Here is a 24,782-nt window from a genome sequence, read left to right as displayed (position 1 = left end):
TGAGTGAGTGAAATAATGCGTGCAGCTGAATGCTGAACATAAATTAATGGGTGGAGATGAGAGAGGGGAAGCCCTGCCAAGAGGAGGTTACAGTAGTCTAGTCGTGTCTTTGCGGTAGAAGCTGAGAGATATGGATGGATTTTGGTGATATTGTAGAGAAAAAATTGCCACTGTACAGGTGAAATGTAGACATGGACATATGTTTAGACATTTGGTCAGCTTTTATAGGAACCTATGGTTCATCAAGTTGTTTTTCTGTCTTTGTTATAAGGAGCACCTCTCCCAATATACACCTGCCTGAGGCGGGAGGGGCTTTATTCTGTGTCCCATAAATCAATGCATTGTGCTGTGGAAGGACGTGGGAGAGGTCTTCTGTGTTGTGGCACCTCAGTTATAGAATACCATCCCATTAGAGGTCCAGCTGGTACCGGTGTTGCTATTATTCCACTGCCTAGTGGCTTTGGGACCTGATTTGTTTTGCACAAATCAATATATGCTTATTGTTTTATATGATTTTAAACTGGTTTAACTGCTTTTTAATCTGGCTTCCTTTCACTGGAAAAATTGTTTAAAATGTTTTTAGTCACTTAAAATATTTTTATTGCATATATTAGTCAAGTTGATTTTGATTTTTTTAAAAAAAAGAATTTGTCTACTACTTGGAGATCTTTAGATAAAGGGCAAGGTATAAATAGAATGGGATAAGAATGATTACTTTGGAGAAAAAGTCTTGGAGAGAGGTAATCGTTTAAGACATTTTTGTTTTCAACCTGTTTCAAAATTCCTTTCTTTCTTGGCACTCTTTTGATGAAAATCTTATTTATATTTTGCTGATTCCCAGCAACACTTGTTATAAGTATTTTCTGTAAAATACAAAACAAAAACTGACACATTATGTCTTGCACTGTATTTACAAAACTGGAATTCATGCCAAATCATGAAGTCAAATTTGCTGTCCTAAGTGGTTTCTAATCTGAAAGTAATTGTTTGTAGAATCTTGTGTTTGAAAGTGTGGTTCTGGTGATGCTTGCTACTCTTTTAACTCTTCCCTGAGATTGATGGGCGTTTCTTATCTTGCCATTTAGTCTCCTAGTTTGGGAGATTCAAGCAGTGTTGGAATTACAAACACTTCTTGGCAGATTTCTAGAGATGGATGACACAGTGCCCCAGCAACAGATTTCCATGCTTGTTTTAACTAATGAGTCTCTGTGAAGCTGTCAACTTGCAGCACTGTCATGATGGAGGAGATGGAAAGGTGAGACCTATTTGTTTAATTTAGATGTCTTCTTAAGGGCATTTGGCTATAAACTTCGTTATCTGCTAGTTAACTGAACCGGCAGGGGTTAAAGGTTTTATTTGTGAGGGTTTTTTTTTGGGGGGGGGGGTTGGTTTCATTTTTGTTTTTATAGAGTGATCCTGTTCAGTTGCTAGTGCAGGTACTATGTAGAGGCATTTATATCAAAATATATTTGATGTAGTGCTTTCAGAATTGGATATGACTCTGGAGACTAGAGTTCGAAACCCACCAGATGACTTTGGACAAGTCACACACTCTCAGACTCAGGAAGGCAAACCCCCCTCTGAACAAATCTTGCCAAGAAAACCTTGGGATAGGCTCGATTTAGGTTTGTCATAAGTTGAAAATGACTTAAAGGCACAAGTGGGGGTGGGGGTGGTGGACAACAACAACAACAACAATAGGAGGGTGAGGAGGCAGCTCAGATTTTTCTTCAGATACTGATCCAATGGCATTAATTTTCTGTGTTGTAACTGTTCCACTACTTCATTTAATTATGGTCTTTGAGAAATGTATACATAAAAAGCATGGAAGAGGAGAAAAATGAGGACATCTGGCCTCTTCTTGCCAGAGGAACAAGGCCCTATGAATGGTTGCACCATCTTCCTCCCAAGAAGACCATCATAGCAAGGGGAAGACTTGTTATTAAGGAGAGAAAGAGGAGTTGCAGAGAGCCTGCTTCTCTTTCTGCTAGAAAATCAAATTGCTAGGTTATTTGCCCTGGGCATATAGAAGCAAGAGGAAAAATTGTGACTTGTCTGTGGCCAAAAGAACAAAGAGCCAATAGGTACATAGATGCACCACTTTAATCCAAGAAAAAAACCTTCAAAAGAAAAGCAACCTAGTCCCTTCTAAAAATGCCTACCACAACCGACAATTACAACACTAATCTCCCTTCTCTACCTTCTTCTTTCACTCCCTGTCCCTTGAAAGTTTTCTTATTTATTGTTTGTCAGCTTAACCACAAAATCTCTCTCCCTCTCTCTCTAATTATTTTTTTAAAAAGAAATGAAGTGCTTAGGGGTGGGAATGTGGGTGGTAAAGTAACCTTATAAGATAACCTAATAACCAAGGTATATAGACAATTCTCTGGCCATTTAGTAGTAGTATGTACACAAAGCAAGCACTTCAATATATTGGAAACATTTTCTTATCTTCATCTGTGCTTAGATTATTAAATCAAATTCAGTAACAGACACACAACAGTTTTTACTTTTATGCACCTCTGATATCTGTGTTTGGAAAATAAGATTGCAGTCATTTTCTGCAAAGATTTAAAAATAATTAGAATCTTCTATTGGCTCCCTTTTAAATTGAAGATGAGTTATGTCTTTGAAGTCAATTCCTTGGATTCTTCTTTTATATATAAAAAGAAAATGATTAACACACCATTGATAATGCTGCCACTTTTCAAGCATAATAGCTTCTCAGATTATAAGAAACTAAACAACTTTATTCTAAGGATTGCCATTGCCTGAGGAAGAAAATGTGAAAACATTTAGATCTTCTTTTGTAATAGAAATGGGGAAATCCCCATTCAGAATTGCACATCATATTTTTTCAATACCATCTGAAGAGTGGGGAAAAGTTGTTAAGATAATATAATCCATTCAACTATGGATGGCAGATGATAGTTTCCCCCAAGTTGCCATATGTTAAAAATGTGATTTGGAACTCTCCTAATGATTATCAGCTATTAAATATTTTAAAGGGAGAGGCCTTGCAGTCTGCTTTTATTATTATTTTTAAGAGGTGGAGATTACTGTAAATCAAATTTATTTTTCCTGCTCCGTTTTGCTTTGGAACTGTTGGACCGTATTTCCGCTCTCTCCTTGCTTTGAGGTGCACTAAATATTAATAAATGCCAGTGTCGCTTTACACCTTGGTTTATGTTTCAAGCTTTTTATTGGTTGAATTACAGTAATCTCTAAGGGAGTGTGTAGCTTTTCATTACTTTGTTTTCAATAGTGAACATGTTGCTTGACAGATAAACTGACTGAGTTAATGTTCAGTGCCTTGAATGAATACATTTAGAAAAATTAGATTTATAAAAATATGTTGGTCAATGCAAATCATTTTCATTCAGCCATGAATTTCATCCTAGACAGGTTCACAGTCTAATCTCAGCATACAGAAAATACATAATTTCTTCTAAATGTCTAACTTGATGACTGCTATTTTAGTTTGTTCAGGCACATGAAAATAAAATATTTTTAAAATATCAGGTTAACCATTGTCAGGGTACTCCTTCTAATAATTGACTAATAATTGAGAGCACAAAATGTTTAAAGTAGTGGAGAATATGAATTCTTTGTAGATGTAACAAGAATACATTTGCATGTTAATATAGTTGAGTGCTTTGTGTTGATTGGTATTGTAGCATCTGACAGGAAATAAGCTGTGTTGAATTAATGTTCTCCATATTTTAATTACTCCAAGCTGATAAGACGGATGAACAATAATGGGCCAAATCTTGAAGTGGAATATATGTGAATATGTACTTGGATGTTAGCCCCTTGAGTTCAATAGGACTTCCAGGAAGTTGCATATAAGACTGCAAAGACAGAAAAGAAAAGTTATTGAGCAAAATTGCATTATGATGTAGGGATATAAACTATACAGCGTTGGAATCAGAGATGTGTTTTTGTGGCGGTGGTGTGCCCAAAGTTTTTTCTGAGTTATGGGGACCCTAAGGTGACTCTATCACTGGGTTTTCTTGGCAAGATTTGTTGAGAGGGAAGCCTTTGCAGCTGAGAGAGTGCAGCTGACAGAGAGAGATTTGCCCAATGTCACCCAGTGGGTTTCCATGGTCAAGTTGTCTCCAGGGTCATAGTCAAATGCTCAAACCACTAACCTATGCTAGCTCTCTGTAATGTGTAATCATATTTATGTTAATGGAAGAGGGCATTTTCTTGAGGGTTTTTCCCCCTCGTTTTAGTCTTTTAGAAAGCTGAGTAAAAAAAAATCAATATTGAAAAGTTAAAAATACTTTATCTTAACTTCTGCATAAGCATGAAGTATCATGAAATCCTTCTCTCCCCAAGTTATTTGGGGTCCATTAAAACAAGACTGTTTCATCATACTTCTGTGTTTAATTCTTCAGCATGTTTAGCTCACTATTGTATGGTGTCAGTAGGTGCAATACATCTGTGTGACAATCCTCTTTGAATAATTGACACATTAAAATGCAACAGATCAACATGTAAAATCACTTCCTCTCAACCAAGGAGCATACAGTGTGGGGGTGGGGGGTATATCCCCCTCACTTCCATGCCATCATTCTCTGAAGATACCAGGCACAGATGCTGGCAAAATGTCAGGAATAAACTCTTCCAGAATATGGCCACATAGCCCGGAAAACCCACAAAAAAACCCTATGGATGCCAGCTGTGAAAGCCTTCAGTTTCAAATTGACCCATCCTCTGCATGTTTCAGAAAATATAAATTGTTTTTCCTTGTTTGTCATTTGCAGTCCTCCATAAGGCAGCTCTTACCTATCATTGTTTAGATTTGAGTACAGGTATGTACATACCCTATTGAGAGACTGCAAGAGTGACCTCTCCAAGAGTAACAGTTGTTGCCATAGAGGAGCTAAAAAGTAGTATTAAGTGTGATGTATGTTTTGGACAGTGCCTGTTTCTTTCTTGTCATAAGCATTAGTGGAAAGACCCTGTTGAATTCCAACCATATCACTTTGACATTTCTGAGTTGTTGAAGCAATCATCAACTTGTCTGTCTTCCTTATGGCTTGATATGGCTGTGATCATTGCAAGATGCTACTATGTGCTGAAAGCTCTGCCGCAGAGAATTTTCAACAGAAGTGGTCTCACTTGATTGTATCTGCTTTTTGACACTTCCAATGAAGTACTTTGGAGGGAAATTTTCTCCAAAGGATCTGTATCTTGCTGTGTTGCAAAGATGAAAAATAATGCCATCTATACACAATTGTTTTAATTTATACAGTCAGGTAGGTTTTGATTAAAGTAATCAGATAGGTTTAGATCGCAGATGTCTCTTCTGTGTGCCATGTTTGTTTCATAGTAAATTTGGGACTATGGTTTATTTTGTTCTAAATATGTTCTGTACACCTTATAAATAAACCACACATGTGGGAGTATCACAGGGATCTACTTCCCTGCAACAGGAAGAAATACATATTAATTGGGCTCCCTCTCTACTGTCTCTTACTTCATGTAGATGGTGTTGTTTGGTACTGATGTGTAATGTATATTGTTGTCCATTATTGCAGATATTATAGAACTGAATTAATGTCTTTGAATGCAGACATGATGCCTTGATTGTCTGATAATTTGACATTTAAGCTTAATAAAGAAATATTGACAGACTATGTGACCGGATTAGGTGCTAGGAATTTCAAGTTTCTACTGCTTCTGATCTTACTATTGGCAAAATAGCAGCATGTATTGAACTTGAGTTTTATAAAAGCTGAGACTACAGTGAATACCATTATGTTTCTGGGACAGAAAAAGTGTTAATTAAAACCTTTGACTTTTTCTGTTCTCTGCACATAGGAGCATTTCCTTCTGAACAGACAACATCAACACTTTTTGTAGCTCAGGATGAGACTAGTGACTTTTAATCAAGTTTGAGTTATTATAAGGATCCATGTGGCATTGTGTTACAGTGTAGCATGGTTTAGACATATGTCAATTTTTAAAAAAAAATTGACATTGATTTGAAGTAGAAAATTTGTAAATAGAAAATGAAATTCACGAGACAAGTCATTTTTGAGTTGCCTGAAAGATTCCAAAAGAACAGCTTCTAATCCCATTTGTTCTGCTTAATATTCCTATCTTCAGTACAGGCAGGTGTTGTGTTCAAAAGGCCTCCCCCTCACCCTACCCCTAAAAGCTGTAAAGTGTTTCCTTTGTTGAAATTGTGTGGGATGCTTTTAGACTTGCTCTGGCTCTGTTCTCTCTCTGATAGAGAGAATTCACTAACAGAGTCTCACAGTACTGTTTTGTTGTTTCTAGAACAATGCAACTATACTGTCTTTCCAAAAACACCATTCAGTTCCACTTCCCACCTGATCATCTCCTTAGCAGTCAAGTAGCATTCATGGTCATTGTGCATGCTCAGCCCTCATTTAATGTTTAAAACTCCCAAAACAGTTCAATGAGGGCTGAGCTTGCACAAAGTGGTTTTTTCCCCTTTAAAAATAGTATGCCCGTTTTTGTCCTCCTTTTGTGTGTGGACAGGTCAATTTTGGATACATGAACAATGACATTTGCAGTTCAAACACTGGAAACAAATGAAGTCGCTTCATGTCAAAAGACATGAAGTCAATCCAAAGATTCTGGTTTTACATTGTATCTGTATTTCGTTAATGCCGTGCCTTTTCCCCACTGCAGGAACCAAGGTGGCTTACACCTGGAATTAAAATGAAAGACAATAAGTTATAGCATTAGAGCAATTAGAAATATGTGAAATAATTGCTAAAACCATCACATTAAAATTGTTTAACAAAACTGTAAAGCATGACAAGTGCATGCATTAAAATGTATACATTTAAATAAATATATTATGCACTTATATTTTAGTAGGTACAGTATTATGAAATGCTTTCAGCAAGAATACTGAAGGCACTTGACATAACTCCATTTTAGATACTGTAATTTCTAGAGATAAAGTATTTCAGCAAAGATTCTCACCAACACTACCAAAACCCTTCTTGGGTTTTCTTCTATTTTGAACAAGAACTGTTACTGCATTTTATTAAATAATGGATATTGCTTGTATTGTAACTAAAGCACTTACTAGGACACATTGTAGAGTAAGCCAGAAGTCAAGAATAAGAAGTATGGACCTTTTGCCCTATAGATTTAACTCCTTGGAACAGAATAATAGCCAATTGTATATAACAGTACAAACAGTGTACCGAAGACATAATTTGAATGACCTTGGGTTGTTCTAAATGCGGCTGCCAGCACCCCTATGAATTTGTATTATCACTAGTTTGCGCCTAGTATGTTCTGGTAACAAATTTCCAAGGACAACCACCAGCTATATCCTTCTTTCTCCTCTCTGAGCAGTTTCATTTTTTAAATATAGAACACACTTTCATATAATGGAAAAACCTGTGTGCGTCTTATTATAAGGTTCAAAACTACATGGTGTTCATGTTCATTCTGTGTATACGTTATAGGAGCCACAGTTAGCACCTCTGTATGCGCTGATAAAATACATGTTGTATACAGAAATCACCCACAACATTCTGCTATACATTTTATATACAGGAGCCACACACAGATTTTTCTTTTTTCTGGCTTTCCTACCCTTCCCTGTAGGTTGCCTGCCTCCACATTTAATCTTCTGCCTGGTTGCCAGTTGGTTAGCAGAATTGACTTAGATCTCAAGTCAAAATCAAAATTAAAGAGGCAGTGTAAAACTATCAAATGAATTTTCCTAGTTCTTTTGCTTCTAAAGTTGCCTGACACAGAAATTGAACTTCTTCTTATTATCTTTTTGATAAAGACATTCTTGTGGCTGTTTTTCAGCAAGTTAATGATAAGAAAAGTGATTAAAGCACCAGCTTTTTAAAGACACCAAAATATTTTTTTTGTTCAAGCCGTAGTAAACAAGCACGATTACATGCCATTTAGTTCTTCAACAGATTCTTCAAAACATGTATCCATTGCATGCACACTTTTCAAAAACTATTTCTTTTTCCTCTTTTCCATCTGGTTTCTTTTCCTCCTCCTTTCTTCCTCGTATTTTCTGTCATTTGTTTTATTTTATAGACATATATCACTTTTCCTCAAGAACATTTTGAAGTGTCAAGAGACCTGAATCCTATTGGTAGTCCTAACTAGAGTAGACTATTGAATCAGCTGTTGAAAGGTGAGCCAATACAGTACTTACTGTAGATCTCATTGTTTTCAACAGTTCTGCTCTAGTATAAGCTACCCAAATAGAATTCAGACTTTATAACTGGAGAAAGTTGGTGTGGCCCACCTTAGGGTGCAGTGTAACATAACTTGGACTGTGACCCATCAGTTGACAGTTACTAAACTAGACAGCTTTTTACCCGTTAACTAAATCTAATTGACATCAGACATCAGTTTTGTGTCTGCATGCTGAAATTTCACATTTTCAAACACTTTTAATACCTTGGTAAACACAACAAGTGAAGGCCAGTGCAAAGAAAACTGATGAGAAACATATGATTCTTCATAACACTAAACAGTAATATGACAGCTGATCTCACACTTCTAGGACCACAGAATGTAATTACTTTGCCATTTCGATGAAAGATATGTAAAGGGAATGATCTGTAACAGAAATCAACCACAACGTCCTATTTAATGTGGTTTTTTTCAACATCATATTTTAAATATTTACCTCTCCTGATTTAAAATGTTATTTATGGTCTCCAGATCACTGCCAAGTTATGTCACTTGATGGTGTTCTGTTGCTGTACATTTAACCCTGCGCCTGTCCTCCCGGTGTCTAGATTGCCAAAAATGTAGAGAAGACAATATTCTGCTTTAGCCAAATGAAGTGATGCATTCAGACTTCCTGAGGAAACGGCCTCTTGAGCCGCTAAAATATTTATTTATCCAGGTTTCATCTTACTGAATTTGTTGTTAGCTAAAACAAGCGAAACTCTACAGGCTATAATGAGATAATCTAAAACTGGTCTTAACCCCCTGCCTGGATCTGCAGATTGAATGGTATTTGAAATGCATTTTTAAAGGGAAATTAGATTTTTCCCCCCCTTGAACATCTGGGGAGAAATATGGAAAGTTTGAAAACTGGTGTCTTGCTGATGTATTTGAATCTAAAGTGGTCGTGTTAACTGTTTTTCTTTGACACTTTATCTATAACACAGTATACTTAATATATTTATATGTTTAAAGGATCATAAAATGGCAGTACTCTGTGTGTGTGTGTGTGTGACAAGTAACAAAAGTACAGTTAATACATTCATGTAAACCTCTCTCCCACCCACTTCTGCTTCAGGTTCTGTACTCATCTAGAGAAAATGTAATAATCGTTTTAAATGATCCCAAGGAATATATTGTGGTAAATCCCTGTACTGGGCATTTGCGTTAACCAGCTGTATTGTGACATGCAGTATGTCACATTTCTTAAATATGTAATATAAATTTCATGAATATTTTTTTTTATTTTTAAAAACAAGGAAGCTGTTCTTTTCACCAGCCCACACCTAAACCCATTGATACCCCAGTAGCAAAGCAAGCTTTACTAGCTACAGTCAGCCCATCATATCAGTGAGCTAGCCATCCACAAATTGGAGCATCCATGGATGGCCCCATTATTGTCAATGGCATTGTATGCATGCAGTTGCATGCATATCACACATCCATTGTCAATCATCGGGCTGGAGGTCCCACACATTTTATATCCACATGAAGTAGAGAAGATTGGAACCAAACTTCCACAGATATGGAGGGCCAACTGAACTGGTCTGTTCTTCCATGTTCAACTCGATCCTTTGTGCATCTGTCTGGCTGAGTAAATATGAGATTCCTTTTGTTGTGCCCTAGGCAGTATGGATCCAAGAAGCTGTTTTTCTACTATTATGTATGTTCACTTTATTACTCTCTTTACAGGAACATAGCCAGGATTTTAGGAAGGGGGGGGTCCAGACTAAGTGCCACCATTATAATGGGGCTTGGGCACGGCGGCGCAGCAGCACACGCCATTCATTTTTTCTAATGGAAGGGCGGTCCGGACCCCAAGAACCCCCCCTCCCCCTTGGCTATGTACCTGCTCCTTATATGGCCTCATAGGTTGTTTAGCTGCTGCCCCAGCATCCTGTCACAGACATCAGACTAACAAATGTGTTTACAAAATCCAGGAAAAACTAAAGGATGAAATCAATGAAGACATCCTTATTACTAAAGACTAAGTTAATGACTACATGTCTAAATAAAGGTCTTTTAAAAATGGAACATTTTCTCTTTCACAAATATTACTTAATAACATTCAGTACATTGTATGGTATGATGAGACATGATGCAAATACCTTGCTGAAGCTAAGCATGTGTGCGTCTGGGCAGTGCCTGAGTGGGAAACTGCATACAGACCCTGTGTGAAGCCTTATGTGCCATGACAGAAGAAGAAAAAGAGTGTGTGGATACAATAAATGGGATAAAAGTCATATACAGTGGGATCTTGGTATCTGTAGGGGATCTATTCTGGACACAACCCCCATGGATACCAAAATCTGCAGGGCCTCAAGTTCCATTGTTCCCAATTGCAGCACTGCCATTAGGGACAGCATGACTTCAGGTGAAGTACCATTGTGCCTAATGGTGGCACAGCCGCGTGCACACCTTGCCACTCAATGCAACGGGGGCTTGCTGTCCATGGATGCTTAAATCCGCTGATGGCAAGTCCATGGATAATGAGTCCCCACTGTACACAGTGAAATACAGTGGTACCCCGGGTTACGAAAATAATTCGTTCCGCCGCCGCGTTCGTAACCCGAAATGCTTCGTAAGCCGAAAAAGCCATAGGCGCTAATGGGGAAAAGCCGCGATTTCGTGCGAAATAGCGCCGAAAAGCACCAAAAAAAATTTCATAACCCGAAAAAACCTTCGTAACCCGGAACAGTTTTTTCCTATTGATTTTTTTTGTAACCCGGAAATTTCGTAAGGCGGCGCATTCGTATCCCGGGGTACCACTGTAGTATGAACCTCCGCATCATGATAAGTGTACTTTTTCAAGTAAATCTGAAAACAATACAGACTACATAAGTAACAGATATTAAAAACTAGGAAAATTTCACTTTCATGTCTGCCAGTAGGTTGTTGGTTTAATAATCTTCATTACTTACGCAGAATACATAGCTATTTTTCTTTATAGAACAAAAGTGGTTATTACTAGTGGTAATAACCATTTATTGGATCTAATAGATGCATGAACATTAGCAGCTCAGTGTAACCAGTGCAGCCAATGTTGTCCTCTTGTAGGCCCCTAAAATCTGTTTTAGGAGTAGGGGTGTTGACAGAACTTGAGGAAACTCACAAGGCTAAGGCACATACATTACAGTATATTGGTCCATATAGCTTGAAGTTCATGGACAATATTTGTTGATCTTCACAACAGTGGCTTGCAGAATAAAATAGAAAGCCTGTTCCCAGAAGTACTGCAGGTGTGCCTGAAGAACTACAGTTCTTTCTTCACTGAAAGTTGGGGCAAGCAACAGCCTGGAGTCAGCAAGGAGAGTACAAGGTCACAACCCATGTTGGGAAGTCTATGATCCTACACCCAATTCACTACAGATAAAATTGAAGTTTATAAATTGTGATAGTGAATAAGCAACTGCTGCAGTGCTGAGTAGGAGAGAAGGCAGATTCCTAACACCCATTGCAAGCAGCTTTCCCATATTGCCTATGGCTGTTTGAATTTGCCTCACAAAACTCAGGACTGTATGACAAATATGGCAAAACTGTGCATTGGTTACTTTGAAAGTGAAAGCCAGGAAGGAAGAAGTCATTTAAGCAGGCTCCCTCTTTTATGTTATTTGATTATTCTTTCTACGTCTTTTTAGTTAAACTAAATGAATGTTTGATCATCTGTGCTCTTCATTTTAATAACCATAAATAAACTTTATGGATAATATGATTTGCAAATTGCTAAAATTGTAAAATATTCTACTAAAGCAGCATTCATAGTAATTAATGGACTTGATATGATAATCTGTATAATGCATTTCTTGGGTTGCTATTCTATATACTTTAAATATGCTAGGTTATCTATTGGCCTCATTTTTCTGGGATGGGGCTAAAAGGGGAGCCTCCTTTCTGAACAACAGATGCTACATTGTACACAACTGCAGTGTGATTAGGGAATGGCTTAAAATCAAGTTGGAAAAATCCTGCACCACCAAAGCCCTGCTGGTACAAGATCTCTCAGCTAGATATCAGACAAGCCCCACTTGCCATTGCACTCTTGTCCAGGTGGGATCCCCATTTCCCTGTTGTTCTTTGCTACACATTTTAAAAGTAAGATATTGTGCATGTGGGAGGGGGAGGAAGATATCCGTAAGCAATAGTTAAAATCATGGCAGGAACTGTACTCTTTGCACCATTCAGCAGCTGCCTACAGTAAAAGCAGGTTCTTTCTTTACCACATTTCAGACTTTGGAAGGTTTGACTCTTTCCCCTTGTTTTGTGCCTTCTGTTACCAAAGTGGATCACAAGGTTACACTAGTAACTTACATGACATATTTGATTCCATAGAAGGTTTTAATACCTTGGTGAAATTAATTCCTAACTTCAGATATGGAGTGTTTCAAGTTGACTTGAGTTCCTCTATTACATAAGAGCATATGACTTCTTCCTGAACTACTGTCAGTACATTCTCTTGAATGGAGTTGCAGCAGCATTTGTCGGAAATGATTGATTTTGGGCCATGGACTTCAAAAAGATGGTTAATAAAAAAGACTGTTTACAGCATTCATCTTTAAAACTAGGCATATATGATTAGCAAGCATTGTTTAGAGTTTTTAAAAAATGCTAACAAAATGAAATAGGTTGTTGCTTTTATACTGTGTACACATCTAGAAAGCACCTGCCAGACTTGTCAAAAATAGAACTTGAAAGGGAAGCTTTTACTTCAAATGACTGACTGTAGTGAGCTTGTTTAAATTATTTTTGTCCTACGGGTAGTCCCCTTCCCCCTTTAAGGAAATTCCAAAAGTTTTAAACTAGACTTTCAAAGTGAACATAAAATGCAGTTTGCTGTTTCAGTTGCACTTTGGAATCTTCTCAAATGAAGACCAAAGCACCTGCAAAAACAGTCAATCTGTTCTGCTGTTCAGACTGTCTCTGGCATCTCTTAAAGTCATCTTTCTTCTCTCTCTCTTTTCTGTTCCATAGTTCTTTGAGGTTCCATTTGACTCAAATATGAACAGGACAAAAACCAGACCCCTGGTGCGAGGACAGATCAGGTAAGGCTGCAAACACCTACTCTCTACAGTGAGTAATGAATCACATTGCTCTTTTTATATACCCCAAAGTCTTCTCATTTTTCTTGTGTTTAGATAAGCAAATATGCCAGCCTAGAAAGAAGAAAAGCACTAGGGGTAGAGGACTCTCTCTCTCTCTCTCTCTCTCTCTCTCTCTCTGTGTGTGTGTGTGTGTGTGTACAGACACACACATTCAAATGAGTCTGAAAGTTTATAGTCCACATGGAAAACATACTGCCTTGCCCCCTCATCAAGATCAGTACAAGATTCTCAATAGTCATGGAAATTAAGCTTTATACTTTAAGCATTATACTTTTTTCAGGTATTATGCTATAAATTATTTTTTTAAAATCTGAACACATGCCATAGAAGTAAGCAGCATATCTTCCCTAGATCTTGGAAATAATTACAGGTCTTTTAAAATCATTCCTAAAGGAGCAACAAAAATGTCTAAAATCTGAAAAGATCCATTTTAGCCTTCTCTCCTAGATTCCAAAAGGTGATGGGAGAGATGGAACCTATGGGTTTTGAGATACCTTGAAGGCATTTGCCATTTTTCCATCCTTATCACTCCTCCTTATGGCGTATTAGTGACTGCAAAGGGTTTACTGTCCATTAAAGATCTAAAGGTCTGGGGGTGGGGACCAGAAATGTTGGGGGAGGAACTTTGGGGGGGTGTATTTTAAAGCTGTGGATGGTTAATTACTGCACATGACTAAAATATTTGCCAAAAAAATCCAAAACAGATATAACAGTAAGAAAAAACTGCATGGATTTAATTGTTTGTATCCTTTGTATGATTGGTTTATTCTCTTTCAGATAACAGTGTGTTTCCTTGATAAAAAATAATAATATTTTTAACAAACAAATGTTAGTTTTCATTCATGGTGAACAAACTGAAATTTTACTTTGTAGATCAGACCTTTACAAAATTGTAAATTCACGTGCTGCTTTCTAATGACTTTTTTTAAAAAGTGAAGTAAAATAATGAACTTTTTTTACTTGCCTTTACCAATGCCAGTTGAAACGTCAGAGCATAATTCATTTACAGTATTATTGTCTCTAAAATGTTTAATTTCAAGAAATAGATACATATTGGGCTAAATGAAGTGTTCCACTGCCAGACTTTTATTTCCTCTTCTATTTCCTGCAGTCATAGTGCCACTTGAAAACCAGGCCTGGAAACTTTTCCAGGTCTCCAAAACTGGTTTGGGGTGTTAATGGGTGCTGCAGTGGAGATGGGATTTATCCATTGCATGGTTGCACTAGATTTCATTTTGTTCCAAGCCATCCACCTTTGGCTCCCTACTGAACCCTACCTAGTAACTGGAGAGCCGGTTAAAGACAGGGGAGGACGGGGGAAGAGCTGGACAAGCTCCCTCTAGTCCCTCCCATGCCTCGACTAGGCATCCCAGGCATCAGAGGGGAGGTGGGTGAGGCTCACCTTATTTGTGGATTTTCCATATTCACAGAGGTCCTGTTCCCCCTAACCCCTGCAAATCCAGAGGGACAGCTGTATTTCTGCCCCATTTCTCAATCCTAATATAGGTGACTAATGGTTCTGTGAAATGTTTGCATGTTTTTGTAATTCTGAAACATCTTCTGGTGTTAGACAGTGGATCTTTCAAATCCACTGGGGTTTTGTTCCAGGACCCCCACCCCCCGGGGGTACCCAAATCCATGGATGCTCAAGTCCCATTAAATACAATGGCAAAGTAAAATGGTGTCTCTTATATAAAATAGCAAAATCACCAATATAATATTATTTTCTTTTAAATATTTCTGCAAAAAATTACCATTCAGTTATGCATTTTGTGGCATAATAATGCATACATTTCCTAGTGATATTACTTTTTGAGCAAAATAGAAACACACTTTAACTTTTGTTGACACAGCACATTTACTTACTTTTGTAAATCTTTTTCTATCACTTCTAAACAAAGGATAACATAATATTGTAACCTATTAGGTGGTTAAACCATTACAATGTCTGCACTATAGCAGTTTCAGAATCTTGTATGTTCAGTTGAGGATAACTTAGCAATAAGACAGGCAGATAGTGGAAACAATAGGGGTTGGAAGCGGCTCTTTGATTTGTCCTACTTTTTTCTTTGAAGAATGTGTATTCTTGCTGCTATCTTGTTTTGTCTGTTCTTCACATTATTGGTATTGCAGTTGGACACAAGCACAATCATGTTAGGTGTAGTGGCACAGAATTGGTTTTAATTCTATGTAAACCGCTTTGATCTTTTGGAGAAGTGGTATATAAATAAAAATTTATTATTATTGTTGTTGTTGTTATTATTATTATTATTATTATTCTGAGAGTTAATAACTTGTGTATTATAATGGAAATGGCAAGGACATTAAAGAGAATTCACATGCTACAAAATATGCAGCATTCAGAGGCTGACAGATAAATGGGGACTGGCTTTATCAAAACAGTAGTGAACAGTTTTTACCTAACATCCACTACCACCACATCCTATTAGTACCTTATTGATATTGCCACTTGTTACATTTGAAGATAGAGCTTTTTTATCTTTCTATTTTAAGTTTTCTCTTCCTGTAGTTTAAATAGAGCTTCTGGTCTTTAGACCGTCTGAAAATAATTATATGATTACAATAGCATGATCCTTATTTTTTTTATTAGATTGGTTAGAAAGAGAGTATTGCTAAACATTACATATCCAAAATACTTATCTTTTCATTCTGAGTAAATCACTGCAAGGTCATCTTGTTCCTTTTTCTTCCCTTTATAATGAATCATGGAACAGGAAACAAACCCTTGATGATGCTTTGCAAAAAGAATGCTTAAACATGTGTTGCATTTTATGCATGTTCTCTGTTCATTGTATACATACAAATAAAAAGCCGGAGTCCCAAGAGGCTCCTGTTTGAACAGAAATTTAAAGTAACCTTGATTTCTGTTTGTATGTCTGTTCAGTTTCTTAAAGGATTGGATTCCAGTTTATGAGTGGGGGATGGGAACCACTGCACCTTACTGGCAAATTTTAAACTAAAGCCCTTATTCATAGAGTATTCAACAAACAATTTTCAGATAGCATTTCCATGATTTGTGCCAAGGATTATTTATAACAAAATTATGTTTTCCCTTAGGCATCTGTGAACAGTTGGTCCCATTTATTTCTGTGTTTTATCCATCATCTTTGGAGGATTGGGGGGGGGGGGGGGGAGTGATGGATGAAATTACATCAAAATTGAAACAAAATAGTAAAGTAAGCCCTGCGGGTGAACTCACTCTCATTGTAAATAGAGTACTTTGGTAAACTTGTCCTGATTTGTTCTATAACATGGTGCTAATTACAGATTTCTAAGTTCAGTTAATTTTTTTAAAGAACGCATGAGGAGGAAATGTTCTAATGAGGACATCTGTTGAACACACAATGAGCCAGAAACAGGGCTAGCCAAAATGTAGTGGGTGCATGCTGGTATTTGAATTTGGTGAGGTCGCTGTATTTAAACTCTGTCTCACTCCCAAATAAAATTAAATAAAATTAAGACTTCGATCCCGCCACACCCCAATCTTCACTTGCTGTTCCAGGCAGCTCCATACTTACAAGGGGAAAAACAAATACTTGTTTGTATAGTGTAGGCTCCCAAAGAAAATGCTGTGATGTACATAAAGATTATGGTGTTCTGAAATCCTCTCTGAACTTGAATTTTCACTCATATAAACACAGGTATGTCAATATACATATGTTTGCACACATGTCAGCATATGTGCTTCCACACAGTTCATTTCTTATTCTTTTTCTGTGAGACTTTTGTATGACTGCAGAATTGGGATTTCTGTATAAAGATTTTCTGAGAATTGTAATTAGGCCATCAATTATATATTACCAGTGCAGAGGAGAAAATATGCACCCTCATCTGAGGCAAATCTTACCTTTTTCAATCATACTTCTATAAAGGGATTCCATTTGTCCAAAACTACATTCACAAAACTTTATTCTATTTATCCCTTACTTTTCTTTCCCTGTCTTTTGTGGCCATTGTGGAGACTCCAAGGCAATCACTCGTCAATCTATCTATGCACCTGTCAACAGTTAATTTAATGTTCTTTAAAGTGTCACTTAACCTTGAATGATGTTGGCCTAAGCCCTTACAGACTTCAAACCAAACATTAACTGGCATTATTTCTTCAGCTGGTCAAAGCAACACACAGCAAGATGCAATCTTTTATGCATATTTTCCCAGTGTTGTTTAAACCTTTCTTTCTCTCTAGTTCAGTCTCTTCTGTGCTTATACTGAAGGCTAGTCAAAACAGAACAGAGATGGGTAAATTATGTTTAAAAGCTGGTGTCTTGCATTCTGGGAATCGTTCCAGAAATGTTTGGGGCATGTACAAAGGGTTCTGTGTGTCTTCAAAGCATTACAGTTGTTGTCTGTGCTACTGTTGATTGTCATCAGTTTTAATTCTGATTTAGTCTATTTTCATCCTTTTATTTGAATTGGCTTGTGCATTAAATCTAACAACACCTACTCACAGTAGAAATGCTATTCAATGCCCTGCTAATTTTACTTAGGCTACTGAACTGAGGAAATTATTGTCAGTAAAACTGCTAACTAAAACCTCTTGGATACACAGACAGTCTTTTGGCTTCCTTGATATTTATCTTTTCTGCTGTTTTCGGATCAGCAGATGATGGGCCCTTTGCTGTGTTGTGCTCCTTAGCATTGAGCTTACTTCCAGATATTCATCTTTGCTCCTTTGTCAGTCCATTTAAGAGGTTTCTGAAGAACTTGTTATTTTTCCAGATGCTTTTATGGATCTCTTGTTGACTTCCATTTAGCCTATTTTTCCCTTCCTCCAGTTGTCAAAATGTATTTTAGTTGAATCTGTATAGGATTTTATTGGTACATATCAAGCGCCTGTGGTCATGTGTACTATCTCTCTTTGTGGAGCCACTCCAGGGAAGACAGTTCAGCATATCAAGCCTTAACATTTTAATATCTTAACATTCTAATATTTTAATGATACAGTTTCAGCATATTGTACATGCTTTGATTGAATGTTTTATATGTATAAAGTGTCCCAATTACATCACCAGTTAGATGGTACAAAAACCCTTTAAATGAACAAATTAATAAAATAGCTGTATCAGGACGAAGGCTGGAACAACCCAGCATACATGGCATTGCTGTGACATTTACTGAGATCTTCAAGCTGCCATGTCAATGGAAGACTCCCCAACAGAGGTGAGGTCTACTATATGGCAGTGCTAGATGTCACAATTCAAGAAGGATGTTGACATATTAGAAGAGTCAGTATTGCTGTCACAATGAAAGGCCAAAATGACAAACCATATGAAGACAGGTTGAATTTAAACCATTGCAAATATCTAACACAGAGTATAGGTTTGTGTAGACACCACAGATTTAAAATCATGCACATTGTCACAGTGTTAAGAGATACTGAAAATTATTCTCATAGAAACTTATAACCTTATCTTACAAAAGAAAGACAAGAGGCAGCAAGATAGAACCGGCTTTCTACTTAACTTCCTTCATGATGTTGTAGTATGTACTTCTGTTCTCCCTTCATAGGGAGCCAGTCAGGAAGGTGTGGCTTTTGCCAAACTGATTTTTCCAGCAGGACAGAGGGCACAGTTTTACAATCATCTCCCTCAGCAATAGAACAAAAGTACTTATTTATTTTATTTATTTACGGTATTTATACCCCACCTTTCAGCCCTAAAGGCTCTTAGAGTGGCTTACAATTATTATTATTATTATTATTATTATTATTATTATTATTATTTAGACAGTTCCCTGCCCTCAGGCTTACAGTCTTACTTTAGAAGCAGGCAGGAAGGTGAGCAGAAAGCCACTTCTGTCTCACTTCCTCTTGTCTTTATTTTGTAATGCAATAAGGTATTTCAAGATTGGTCACAGAGTTCACCATGCCCTTGCAAAACTACAGTTGCACAATTACTTTGATGAAGCTGAATCAGTTAAATGAATACAAAATTTGTTTACATTTACAATATGCTTTTTAAAACGTTAGTTCAGAGCAGACAGTTGATTTAGATGTCTCGTAGACTGTTATCTCTATGTTTTATACCACTTGAATATCTGAGCTTCCCCCAAATATTCATAATTTTAATTTGGGAAATGTTCTGAGAATTATGTTAGATTTCACAGAACCATAGTTCCTGGGAAAAGAAGGTCACTTTGAATCCAATTTTAGCCAAGGATAAACCATGCCCATCATGGTCCACTGTTTATTGTTTCTTTAAGGCAGGGGTTCCCAACCTTTTTGACTCGCGGAGCCCTTATTTCTATGACAGAACCTGTAAGAGGCCTATCCTATATCTTATAAGTTAATGGTGTTTAGGAGTATATATAAAAATATATTCTTATTCTTTAGTTTCATTCAGTTTTTATTTCTTTCATTTTCCTAGAGTGGGCACAGAACACCTTGGAAGTGCACACAGAGTCCTAAGGGCTCCTCGGAGCACAGCTTGGGAAGCCTTGCTTTAAGGGGTTGTGATGTCCCCGTTTTATGAAACAGATGCTCTCTGGTTGTTCAGCTGCTATTATCCATTCTAGTGCTGTTTTAGAAGCATATCCCTGAAATGGTTGTAGAATTCTACTGATGGTTATTGCATTGCTATTCTTAATTATGATCATAGTTAGGGGTCGTGATACAGAAGAAACTCAAACTGAAAAAAACACATTATTCAAATGTGAGTTTTAATGGGCACAGTCATTATTCAGCATCAACAGAAATGGCAGTTTACTGTAAGATTCTGAATCCAGAGCATGCAGCACAGCAGTGAGACCTTTGTAGAAACATTGGATTCTGTCATTAACAACCATATGCAGAGAACAAACTCAGCTACTGAGCTTCACCCTTGTGTGTTTAAAAGCATTGGTATGGTCTAGGACTCCTAAGTTCTTAACCACAGCTTGATCCAGAAAAGATTTTTAGCTGTTGCTTTTCTCCTACCTCTCTGTTGCTGACTTAGAATTGTTGCTGGCAAGTGGTTTAGAATGGAAAACAGTGGCACTGTTGTTTAAGGTCATGCTGAAAGAAGGGGAGGTTTGTTGTTGTTGTTGTTGTTGTTGTTGTTGTTGTGTTGTTCTGGGGGAAATCATAGCTATAAAGCACAGCAGTGTTGTTTTCAAAGAATATTTATCTGAAAGGTATGCAATTGCTAATGTAATACTCTAGTATGGAAACAGGTGTGCTCTGTCCTGCTGAGTCCTATTCTTCCATGTGTTTTCTTTTAAGAATAAGGAAATTGAGTGTTGTAAACAAGACATTTTAATAAGGGAGCTTTATGTTTTGACATGTCCAATTATTCATGAAAACATTGCCCTTGCATCTTAACCAGCAGGGCACTCATTCACTCCTCTGCTTCATACAGCCAATGAAGGAAAAATCCTTAGGGCTAGATTATGGTGTAGAGAGAATAAAACCCACATCAAAGGATGGGCTAATGGAATGATACAGTGTTTACTATCTTGCTTCTCCCAAAGGGAATAGAAATAGCAGCCACCATGTATCCAGACACAGCACTGATTAGTTGATGGGATTGTTCTGTATTCACAAGCTGATTCTTTGCATTGTTTCTGAGCTCAAGATATGGATGCTTTTTGTTGGTTCTCTGTGCAAGGCTACGGCTTGCATGGTACATTCAATATTTCATTTTCACTGAGGCCTGTGGCTGTCACTGACTATTCAGTTCACTGCTTCAGTTGGTTATGCTCTCCAAAAGAAAAAAAAGCCACAGCAACTTGGTAGGGACATTCCTTTATAAGCAGTTGTGTTTGTTAAACAGAAATCCTGCAGAAACATTTGACCCCTCACACTTTGTTGCTTTTCAATTCAGCTGTGAGGCCTTTGCCAAGGAATTATTTATCAGGGCCTTTAATTGCATGTGGGACAGTTGATAAATTTGAGTGCATTGAGCATCACATCACGTTAGGAAACATCCCAGATGCTCTCCTATAAGCCAGAAGTCATGGTGCATTTGAATAAATAGCTCTCCATCTGCTTCTGAAGACCACTGCTGAGTGGCGATATGCACTCCTAATGGAGTTGTCTTAGCCTTCTGTGTCAGCTGCACAGTAGGGGGTAGGGGTAGGGGTGAGTTCGTTTGAAGGAGCGCAACAGTTGTATCCTATAATCCTTCTCATTATGACCTCCAATATGAACAGACCTTTGGGGATGCACCATTTATGCCAATTCCATTTTTAAAAAAAAGAAATGATGGCATCTTTTAAAAAAGGAAATAATGGCAGGCAACTTCCCTTTTCTTCAGAACTAGAAGTGACAAGTGTGGAAGTAGGTTTCTAGGCTCCCATCTATTGTGGCACACAACCAAAATCATTTAATAATCTGATGCAAATATCTAGTTGCCATGTTACCTAAGCAGTTTGCAAGTATTGTTTGAGTAAAAGAATATCAGTGAGGAGAGTGAACAGGAGCTCAGAGAGACAAATTACTGGTAAAACATTAGTAAGCTTTGAGTACCAAATAATGCAGGAGCATCAGCAAAATACACAATCTGCTTTTATCAATGAGGCTGCATCTACACTGCAGCAATAATAATTTGTTTATAATAATCCAGTTTGACACCACTTTAACTGCCATGGCTCAATTTGCTTTGCTTTGCTCTGGTGCTCCCACAACCATTCCCAGAATTACATAGCACTGAGCCATAGCAATTAAAGTGGTGTCAAACTGTATTGCTGCAGTTCAGATGCAGCCTGAGCCACTAAAACATCATCTTTAAAAAAAAATGCCCTAATAATTACAGAAAGTCACAACCACCACCATTTCATGTGATTGTCCTGCTTCTTACTTGAGTTGTTGCAAATCAGGACCAGGAATTCATCCTGGGTGTAATGAAACACATCTGTTAAGCTGTCTGTGTTTTACAGCTCAGGAGAAATTTGAATTTCAGAAATATACAACACCTGGAGTGTGTTCTAAGTGATTTCTTGGGGCTTCTAAGTGGAACATCAGACTAGAGCAAGAAACAGAGCTGTGAGAGCAGCTTTCTATGGGCTACAACGTACCAGTGGCAGAATAAAAAACAGTGAAGTACAGCTTATGTGCTTATCAAATTTGCAGATGACACCCAATTAGGAAGAGTAACTAATACCCCAGAGGACAGGATCAAAACTCAAGAAGACCTGAATAGATTAGAAAGCTGGTCCAAAGCTAACAAAATGAATTTCAGCACAGAAAAATGTAAGGTACTGTACTTAGGGTGGAAAAATGGAATGCATAGATATAGGATGGGGGACACCTGGCTTAACGAGCATATCTGAAAGGGATGTAGGAGTCCTAGTAGACCACAAGTTGAACATGATTCAACAGCAGCTAAAAAGGCCAATGCGATTTTAGGCTGAATCAATAGAAGTATAGTATCTAGCTCAAGGAAAGTAATAGTGCCACTCTATTCTGCTTTGGTCAGGACTCACCTGGAATAGTGTGTCCAGCTCTGGGCACTACAGTTCAAAAAGGATGTTGACAAATTTGAGCATGTCCAGAAGAGGGCGAGTAAAATGGTGAAGGACTTGGAAACCATGCCTTATGAGGAAAGACTTAGGGAGCTGGATATGTTTAGCCTGGAGAAGGAACGGTTCAGGTGTGATATGATAGTCCTGTTTAAATATTTGAAGGGGTGTCACATTTTGGATGGAGCAAGCCTGTTTTCTGCTGTTTCAAAGACTAGAACACAGAACAATGGAAGCAAGCTACAGGAAAACAGATTCCACCTCAGCATTAGGAGGAACATCTTGACAGTAAGAGCTGTTCGACAGTGGAACACACTCCTTTGGAGTGTGGTGGAGTCTCCTTCCTTGGAGCTCTTTAAGCAGAGGCTGGATGGCCATCTGTCAAGCATGATTTGATTGAGAGTTCCTGCATGGCAGGGGGTTGGACTAGATGCTCTTGTGGTCTCTTCCAACTCTATGATTCTATGAATGGAGTGGTATATGTCTATCCTGTTCTGTGGTAAAGTACTAGTACATCTTGATCCTTCTGTTCACTTAGTGCTTTGGCTTGATGGACTCTGTTGAATTTATTTAGATTTGTGTTTGTAAATTTGGGTTTTTTTTAGACTATCCAAACTCCAAGCACTCAGCTCTGTTTTTAATCATGTGGAACCTTATCTTACTTAACCACAGCAGCCCATTATTCAACATGTGCCAAGTAGTTTCAGAAATGACACCACTCAGCAAGTCCATTACCAAACTGCCTGGGATAGTAAATGGCTTGCACCTTGAATTCTGTTTACAGTAAGTCACATAAAAAGTGCATTTCTTCTATAAATGGCTGAGTTTATGAGGCCTTTAAACAAAGGACAGCTTACATATTATCAACTTGGCGAGTCAGATACCAGGGCTTACACTTTAATTAGGCATTGCTAGCATAGTCATTGCTGCACAGTTTGCATTCCAGAGGCTAAGATACACAAAGAACCCTCTCACACATTTTATTGGAATCTGCTTGATAAAGTCACAGTGAATATTGTGCCTATAAATCCTGTTGAAAGGGGACTTGGGCCTTTTCCTGTCCATGTGGTGGAATTTGTGTATTATTTGTTAGTTTGCCTTCATTCTGAATTTCTTATGGCCTGGTCAACTGAAGACTTTTGTACACAGATATTTAAGATCCCATGCACCTATTGCTGTGAACTTAAAGATGGCAACATGCTAGCATCAGTATTTTCTCACTAAAGTAAGAATGATTCATGCTGGCACCTATGCAGCCTAAAAGGAGGAAATGCAAGGTAAGAGATGTTATCTTTATAGGAGAAGGGAAGGAATATAGCCTAAAACAATATTTACTTATTGATAGTTCTACTCAGTCATTGCTGAGGTTAATAACAGTGGATTATGCTGAAGTTTGCATGTTAAATTTTATATTAATTAGCAGGACTTACAACAAAATAAGAGGTAAAGTGTTCTTGTTCAGGTGTTATAGCCCTTCCAGGAAGTGTCCAGGAGTGCTATTAATTTTGGAAACTAGATGTGCCTGGTCCCATACATATTGTTTTCACAAAGGAAATCCATCACTTTTTACTGTCAGAGTGGCACATTTAGCAGTGGGGGTGGGAGTGACTTGCAAAACATGTGCCACCAAGGTCTGCTCTGAGGATTCTTTTTTGTAGCTTATGCAAACTTTGGGATTCTTTCAAGCCTAGTATACTTTCTTATTGTAAGTGGCAGTACTTCATACTAGTGGAAAACTAGATTTACACTAACAAGTAAGATATGACTAGGTGAATTAATAGCAATAGACAAGGGTAATGGTAGACAAGGGTAATGTGGTACCAGAAAAATTCTTGGGCAGCAGAGAGCAGCTTTCATTCCCAAGGCCACAGGCAACCTGGAGCTTTTGTTTTCTGTGGGCTCTTCGAGCTATGTGGCCACATTCTGGAAGAGTTTCTTTATCACGTTTCACCTGCATCTGTGGCTGGCATCTTCAGGGGGTGGTGGCATGGAAGTATGTGGGATATATATCACCAGCTTATCGCC

The 24,782-nt window shown here is 37.7% G+C and overlaps 1 protein-coding gene across 3 annotated transcripts in view; it reads left to right on the top strand.

Annotated features, from left to right (window-relative positions):
- LOC121922312 (protoheme IX farnesyltransferase, mitochondrial) overlaps positions 1–24,782 on the top strand; it is a 147,855-nt gene that overhangs the window by 75,250 nt on the left and 47,823 nt on the right. For all 3 annotated transcript variants that reach the window (XM_042451559.1, XM_042451557.1, XM_042451558.1), the window contains one exon: positions 13,171–13,241. In XM_042451559.1, coding sequence (XP_042307493.1) covers positions 13,171–13,241 — 71 coding nt within the window. The remainder of the gene's footprint in view (positions 1–13,170; positions 13,242–24,782) is intronic.

The sequence above is a fragment of the Sceloporus undulatus genome, chromosome 2 (genome assembly GCF_019175285.1).
Source record: "Sceloporus undulatus isolate JIND9_A2432 ecotype Alabama chromosome 2, SceUnd_v1.1, whole genome shotgun sequence".
NCBI classification, from domain to species: Eukaryota; Metazoa; Chordata; class Lepidosauria; order Squamata; family Phrynosomatidae; genus Sceloporus; species Sceloporus undulatus.
Note: the sequence above shows the minus strand (reverse complement) of the source record. Positions and strands in the feature narration are given on the sequence as shown.